The sequence below is a fragment of the Myotis daubentonii genome, chromosome 1 (assembly GCF_963259705.1).
Source record: "Myotis daubentonii chromosome 1, mMyoDau2.1, whole genome shotgun sequence".
In the NCBI taxonomy this organism is placed as follows: Eukaryota; Metazoa; Chordata; class Mammalia; order Chiroptera; family Vespertilionidae; genus Myotis; species Myotis daubentonii.
Window position 1 is genome coordinate 2,769,160 of NC_081840.1, and position 7,902 is coordinate 2,777,061.

The 7,902-nt window shown below is 52.6% G+C and overlaps 1 protein-coding gene across 1 annotated transcript in view; it reads left to right on the forward strand.

The window, feature by feature from the left end:
* The first annotated feature begins 506 nt into the window (after positions 1–506).
* The window catches only part of LOC132214492 (serpin A9-like), a 7,702-nt gene continuing 306 nt past the window's right edge, over positions 507–7,902 (forward strand). Inside the window, exons 1-4 of the mRNA XM_059661893.1 lie at positions 507–1,152; positions 3,722–3,992; positions 5,856–6,003; positions 7,525–7,902. The exon at positions 7,525–7,902 is cut by the window's right edge and continues 306 nt beyond it. Coding sequence (XP_059517876.1) covers positions 522–1,152; positions 3,722–3,992; positions 5,856–6,003; positions 7,525–7,758 — 1,284 coding nt within the window. The 5' untranslated portion in view covers positions 507–521 and the 3' untranslated portion in view covers positions 7,759–7,902. The remainder of the gene's footprint in view (positions 1,153–3,721; positions 3,993–5,855; positions 6,004–7,524) is intronic.

A 7,902-nucleotide genomic window follows, 5' to 3' on the forward strand; every position in this document is an offset into this window, starting at 1 on the left:
GGGGTCCTGCAGGCCCACATGCCCGCATGGCTTCCCCAAGACCCCAGCTCATCACGGGGACGCTCGGGGCTTCGCGCCGTGGTCCTCCCTCCTCACGGCCCTCCTCCCTGTGCAGACACGGCCCAGGCTTTGCCAGCTCAGGTTCATGCACCGGCACCCGTTGAGCTCCAATACTGCGCTCTACCCGCCTCCGGCCACTCCAGGTGAGCAGCCCGCATCGTCCTTGAAAACGCCATCGGGGTTGAGGCAGGCTCCGCATCAACCTTCCTGCGGGCCCCAGAGACAGGAATCCAGCCACACGCTGCACAGCTGATTCTGCAGTCTGTCCCCCCCCGCCCCCCCCCCCACACACACGGCACCCCCTCTTCTCCAGCCTCTCTGGGAGCTGCTAACTGTCCTGCTTGTCCCCATTCAATTGCTCCTGGTGTGGAGGGTTGCACGGCCTCTGATTCATTTGCCAGACGCTCGCCTTACCTCCCCTCAATGTTCTTCCCTCTCTTGCAGGCTTACTTCGTCCCAAAATGGCATCTTCCTTTTATCAAGTTTTCCTAGTTATTAGCCTCTGGGCTCCGATGTATTGTGTGTCCCCACCCAGTCCCCCCAGCAAAGGAGCCCCCCGCCCACCCTCCGCGAGGAGCACCCCTGCCTCCCAGGTGGCCGCCAGCAACACCGACTTCGCCTTCCGCCTGTACCGGAGGCTGGTGCTGAAGACCCCGAGTGAGAACATCTTCTTCTCCCCCGTGAGCGTCTCTGCTTCCCTGGCCATGCTCTCCCTCGGGGCCCGCGCGGCCACCAAGAGCCAGCTCCTCCAGAGCCTGGGGTTCAACCTCACCCGCATGCCCGAGTCCGCCGTGCAGCAAGGCTTCCAGCACCTGGTCCAGGCGCTCGGCGTCCCCAGCGAGGACCTGGACCTGAGGATGGGGAGTGTCCTCTTCATCAAAAGGGAGCTGCAGCTGCAGACAAGCTTCCTGGACAACGCCAAGCGGCTGTACGGGTCGGAGGTCTCCCCGACGGATTTCTCCGACAGCTCCGCCGCCCGGAAGAGGATCAACAGCTACGTGGAGAAGGAGACCAAAGGGAAGGTTGTAGACTTAGTTCAGGACCTTGAACCTCAGACAGCCATGGTCCTGGTGAACTACATCTTCTTTGACGGTGAGACTCTGAGAGGTTGATTTTGATTTTAACGTTGTTCCTCCCCAAGCCCAGGCAAGTAAGCAAGCTAGACAGACCCTGGGCAGCGGGTGGAGCAGGGGAGGCCACGTTGGAACTAGCTTTGAAACTAGCTAGCCCTAACCGGTTTGGCTCAGTGGATAGAGCATCAGCCTGCAGACTCAAGGGTCCCGGGTTCGATTCCGGTCAAGGGCATGTGCCTTGGTTGCAGGCACATCCCCAGTGCGGGGGGGGGGGGGGTGGTGCAGGAGGCAGCTGATCGATGTTTCTCTCTCATCGATGTTTCTAACTCTCTATCCCTCTCCCTTCCTCTCTGTAAAAAATCAATAAAATATATTAAAAAAAAAAAAAAGAAAGAAACTAGCTGGGTGCATGACCTCGGCCATCTCAGTTTATCAAGTGCAATGGGCTCATTCAGGTCTGTCCTTGTGTAGCCTGATTATGTGTCCTAAGGGGCTAACATCAGGCTCGGTGGGCAGCCCATGGGAAATTTTTTTTCTAGAAATGACCTTGAGAGAAAGGACCGTATCTCTTGCTCCTGCCTGTAACTTTTTTTGTTTTAAAAAGTTATTATTGTCAACTTCTTTAATAGATGTAGACCTATTCACATTGTCTACTACTTCTTATGTGAGTTTTGGCAAATTGTGTCTTTCAAGGAATGGGACATTTCTTCTAGGTTATCAACTTGGTGGGTAGAGAGTTGTTGGTAGTATTCCTTTATTTTCTTTTTCACGTCCATAGGATCTGTGGCGGTGTTCCTTCTTTCGTTTCTGGTATTAGTACATTGCTTTTATTCCTAGGTATGGTCCATACTTAGTTTCTCTTTATGCCAAATACGTTTTGTTGTAAAGGCTGGATTTTTAAAATAATGTAATATGGCAGCTCTGAAATTCGCCCCCTGCCAAGGGTTTGTTCTCACTGCTTGTGGCAGTAGCTGCTTGTTTGGTGCTCTTTCTGAACTAATTTTTAAAGTCTGTTCTTGGTCATGTGTGGCCACTGACATCTCCTCTTGGTTATTTAAATGACTGGGCAGAGGTTTCTTAAAGGCCTGGCACACATAAGCAGAGGGCCCAGTCTTTGCAGAGGGCCTTTGTGTGTACGGTGGGGCATGCCGTCCACACTCATCAAGGCAGTTTATAACTCTGAGTCCCCATTCAGTTTCTGTTTGTGCCGACCTTCAAGGTCCACTGGAGGGAAGAGCTTACAGCCTTCATGTATTTTTTTCAAACATCCACATCGCGTTACCCATGTGCACAGCATCTAAATGCCCAGGGTACACTGAGCTCTTCAGTCTCCATGACACCTCTTTCCTCAGCTTTTTCTTTTAGATTTTTTGATTAGTCTGTTGTTTGTCCCAGCTGTTATCCTGCGCCAGGCAACCAAGCAGCTAAAACACTTGCCTTTAATTGTTCCTGGCAAATATTCCCTGGCCCTGGGGGAGACGTGCTTTTAGCTGAGTGAACGCCAATCAACTTGTCAGTGGCTCCAGGGAGGTGGTGGAACTGGCCCAGCATCGGGGTGTGAGCATGGGCCCCTGGTGGAACTCGCTGCGGGCATCACCCTGGGTCATGCTGGGCGGGCAAGGGGAAGGAGCCAGAGCAGCCTGGCAGTGGGACTGTCCAGGAAACTATCAGTCAAATAATTATCAGTCCTTGGGAATGAGGCTTTGAAATGTCTCCATATCTGTTCCTCTCCCTCTGGTGCTGGGAATACAGTCTGCTATTTTTCAAAGCTACTGCTGAGCTAGAGAGAGAAGGAGGAGACGAATACTAGTTAAAATGCCACAAAGTTTACTGTTCTCATCGGAATTCAGCCATTTTTCTTGAATGGACTCTCCCCAGGTTACTAGGAGCCTTTGCTACATTCCCAGTGTTCTGAAAATGCTGGTTCTATTTCTGCCAGTTCTTCTTGTTGCCTTTATGAAAGGGTGACTACGCAGAGGTCCTTACTCTGTCATTTTTGCAAATACCACCTCCACCATCTGTCCTATTAAGCTTTTTGATTAATCAACTGTTATCTAAAGCCTCAGAAAGCTGCTCAATTTATCAGTGCCTGTAACCATCTTTGACTAATTTTCCCCAAGGAAACGACAGGGCTTTTTGCATTGGTTGAGCTCCCAATCAGATCACATACAGACAGCTTTGCGAGTGATGCCTTCTAGGGAAGCGTACGACAGCTCAAATGATGAGAGTTCTTTGAGAGTGAGTCTCTGAAAAGGTTCCGGCCCCATTTCTTCCCCCCCCCCCCCCCCCGTGGCTGTCAGGTGGCTGGATTTCACCCCAAAGGCAGGCTGTTATTTGTCAAGGGTGTGGGCAGTGGAACTAGGGCAAGTTAAATACCACAAAGCTGACCATTCTGACCAAAATTTATGTTTTTCTTCAATGGATGGTTCTGTTTGCTGAAGGCATTTGGTTAACGTCCCGAGTTCTAGAACAGGCAATTTTAATCATTGTTGGGAGCTGCTCATTGTTTTTATGCTGGAGTGAGTTTTCAGAGACCCTTGGCTGTTCACCTCACTGTGACTCAAGACTTTCCTTCTCTCTTTGTGTAGCCAAGTGGGAGAAGCCCTTTAATCCGACGTACACGAGTAAAACGTACCCGTTTGTGGCAGGCAAGACCACGGTGAAGGTCTCCATGATGCACCAGGTGGAGCAGTTTGCGTTTGGAGTGGACCCAGAGCTGAACTGCTCTGTGCTACGGATGGACTACAAAGGAGGCAGCACGGCCCTCTTCGTCCTCCCCAGTCCGGGCAAGATGCGGCAGCTGGAGCAGGCCTTGTCCTCCAGGACCCTGAGGAAGTGGAGCCACTTACTCAAGAAGAGGTGGGCACCTGTGTCAATTTGCTGGGGCCTGAGGCAGGTGATGGTGAACGTCCCAGGATGAGGAGAGGCCGCGACAGCAGCTGTGCGAGCATCACTCCTGCAAGTGAGCACCAACCGCCTGCCAGGCAGGGAGCTCGGTGCTCTGCGTCAGTGTTCTCACTTGAACCTCACAGTCACCTGGCGGATGAGGAGTGTTATCACCCCCACTCGCAGGCAAGGAAACCAGGCTCCAAGAGGGGAAGTGAATTACCCAAGGCCACGACGCTACATGCCTCTGTGAAATGATTCTGTCACTGTAGCTATTCTGTGCTAGCTGAGCTTACTCCATCCACCACTGTGATGTTTAATGCCAGGCAGGATTCCATAAAGACCAACACACACAGCACTGGTGCTCACCTACAAAATGAGGGTAATAACATCACTCAACTCATAGGACGTTGAAAAGATAAAACAAGTCCCTATTTATAAAGTGCTTAGAAGAATGCCAGGGAGATAGTAAGTGTCCAATAAATGTTCGCTAATAATAAAATCATTATTAGTTCTGTAATTATGGGTAGTATTCAAGGGATGTTAACCATAAGATAAAAAGGAGTCTTATGTCTGATCTCTTAGCAATATTGTCCTGGCATTGTGGGCATGGTCTAGGAGGAGAGAAAAGAAGGATCAAAGACAACGCCCAGGGGTGGGAGCAGGCGGAGTGCTGAGCCGCTTCTGAGCAGAGCGAGGTGACTTCCAGCTGGAATGATGGGAGCCTTCAAGGAGGTGGTGCGTTTGAGCCACAAGTATGAACAGAACATGAAGGCGTGGGTAGCTCACAGAGCTCGGAAAGGCATATTGGGCAAAGGAAACAGCACTGGGGAAGATGTACAGTTGGGGATCAAGAGACACTGCAGAAGGTTTCTCAGGTTTCTTCTGTTCTTACCTTGCAACCAGGGCTGGATGGAGGCAGAGGAGCCAGCGTGGAGGCTGGCGGTGGGGGTGGGGGTGTCTGTAAAGAGACAGAGTCGAGAGAAGATGAAGATGGCCAAGCCAGTGCAAGACCCAAGGCAGGGAAGCGAGAGCTGTCCACTGTGCTCAATGTCAACAGGAACCCATCAATGAGTAGCACCCACACTCTGTGCTTACATTTCTGTGACTTGTTAAGCACATGACTGGGCAAAGCACTAAAATTAAGCTTTACCATCACTAAAATGGAGATAAGTTCATGAATGTGCCTGAGACAATGCCTGGCACATAGTAAATGCCCAATAAATGCGGGCTGTTCACTCTTGGTTCAGGGAAACTATTACCGAGGGGTCTGGGAAGTGCCAAATCCAGGGCTGTGTTGTCTAACATAGCAGCCAGCAGCCACAGGTGGTTATTTAAATTTAATTAAAATAAACTTAAAAATGAAGTTCCTTGTTGGCACTAGTTGCATTTCAATTGCTCGATCGCCACATGTGGCTGGTGGCTGCCATACTGGACACCACAGACAGAGACTATTTCCAACTTTGCAGAAAGTTCTATTGGACTGGGCTGCTCTTGAGGGTCAGCAGGGTTTGTCTCCAGAAGGGCTGGTGGGTGGCATCTGGCCCGGGGAGGCAGGGTCACTGCCCATGGCCTCTGCCAGAGGGTCCCTGGTTGAGGTCCCTTCTCTGCTCTGCCCTCCCTCATTAGGGGCCTCTTTTCCATCTCTGTCCTCCTCAGGGCTGGGCTTGCTCGTCCCGGAGGCTCCCCTCCAGCACAGCCTGGTTAGCTGACGGGCATGTGTTGGCCCTTCAGCAGCAACCAGCAGGGCCTCGCGGGAGCAGTCTCCTGAAACGTCACCTGGAAACAGCTGGGACCCAGGCCTGTGCCCTCACCTCTTCCTTTCCCTCCTCCCAGGTGGATAGAGGTGTTCATCCCGAAGTTTTCCACATCTACCTCCTATGACCTGGAAACCGTGCTCCCGAAGATGGGCATCCGGGACGCCTTTGACAAAAACGCTGATTTTTCTGGAATCACAAAGAAAGGCTTCCTGAAAGTTTCCAAAGTGAGTTGGTCAATGAGAATATTCGCATCTGAGCCTGAGTGGGAAGGGCCCGCAGAGACCGACCAATCGAGCACGCTCACCTGACGGACCCGGAAACAGAGTCCCCAGGAGGCGAAGAGACTTCTCTGTGGCAGAGACAGGGCTGCCTGGCATGGCGGCCAGGCCTGCTGCTCCGTGGCCATCACACCTCCCACACACCGTTATCCCTCGCCAGACAAGTGCTCCTAGAGTTCAACGGCAGTTCCCTGAGAACCCGGCACCGCCCACACCTGCTGCAGATGAGCAGGTGCCCCCTGGCATTCGATCCCACCTCCCTGGAGCCCAGGCCCTCACACCGGGGCCCTCATGTGGCTGCCCATGGCCACTAGTGCCCTGTGATGTAAAACAAGAAAGCAAGGAAACTAGGAAGAGAGGGAGCCGACTTCCACAATGTAGGATATTGGGCCTAAACGTTCAGATTTCTGATTCTCTTGAAACAAATCATCGAGCACAATTCCCAAGTAGTCAGACCAAACCTCTACACAGTGGCTTCTGGCTGGGGCTGAGCCGTGAGCACCCCTTTTAGGTGGAGGGCACCCTCCAGGGTCCCCGTGGACCCCACACTCTACAACAGGCCTCCTCGTCCCACTGGGTTACCTGCCTAATGCCTGTCTGCGGGGGTTTCTGATCCCTGACCTAAAATTTGTTTTCGTAACAGAGTACAATGCTCCGAAGTGGCCCTGGGCCACGGAACGGGGCCTTTGTCACTGGTGTCCAGGGAAGGAGTACAGATTCCACAAGAATATGATGGGCAGCTCAGGCCAGGTGGTTCAATGGGTTGGAGTGTTGTCCCATACACCAAAAAGGTTGTGGGTTTGATTCCTGTGCAGGGCATATACCTAAGTTGTGGGTTCAATTCCCGGTCAGGGGGTATATGGGAGGTAATCAGTCTCTCTCTCTCTATCCCCCCCCCCATTCCTCTCTCTATAAAATCAATAAACATATCCTTGAGTGAGGACAAAAAATATGATGATCACTATGAACCCATGTGCACATATGAAAACAACGACTATGACTGTTGGGAGTCACAGGACCCTGAGGCTGAGCAGTGCATGAGCCCAGCGTAAGGATCTCTTGTCTAGAAGACCAAGTAGGGTGCGATAGTCAGCAGTACCTGACCGCCGTGTCCCCGCAATGGCTGCGGCAATCACTCTGGTATGCACGCTTCCTAGATCTCCTTCAATTCATCAAACAACCCCGTGGAATGCATGCAATTATTACCGGCCTTTCATCGATTTGGAAAGTGAAGCACGCGACCTCTAAATAACTTTGCAACAATGAGTGGCGGAACTGGGACTCAAACCTAGGTCTTTCTGGGCTGTACTGGTAACCAGTCAACTTCATGCCTAAGAGCCAACTGATCAGCGGCAAACCTCAGGCCAGGCACTTGGCCTCTGGGGGGGTGGGGGTTGGGGGGTGGGGGGCCAAACATCAAAGCTCGGGTTTTTTCAACCATGTCGGTGTCTGCTTTTCCCTCGGCAGGTGACCCACCAGGCGGTGGTGGACGTCAGTGAGGCGGGCACCAAGGCCGCGGCGGCCACGGCCACCAAGCTCACCGCCCGCTCCAAAGACAGCTCCTCCCGCACCGTCTGCTTCAACAGGCCCTTCCTGCTGCTGATCGTGGGCAGCGCCGCGCAGACCACGCTCTTCCTGGGCAAAGTGGAAGATCCCACCCAGTTCCTGGCGGGGAAAGGCCTTTCGCGGATGACACGATAACCACGCACAGGAAATAAACAAACCGCGTGGCCTGCAGATCCTGGGGACATGGGGACGGGCCTCTGTGTGAGGGTCCACCTGACCCCGCGGAGCTGCATGTGCTGCCCCGAGGCCACTTTTGAGGCTCAGTCACCCCAATCAGCA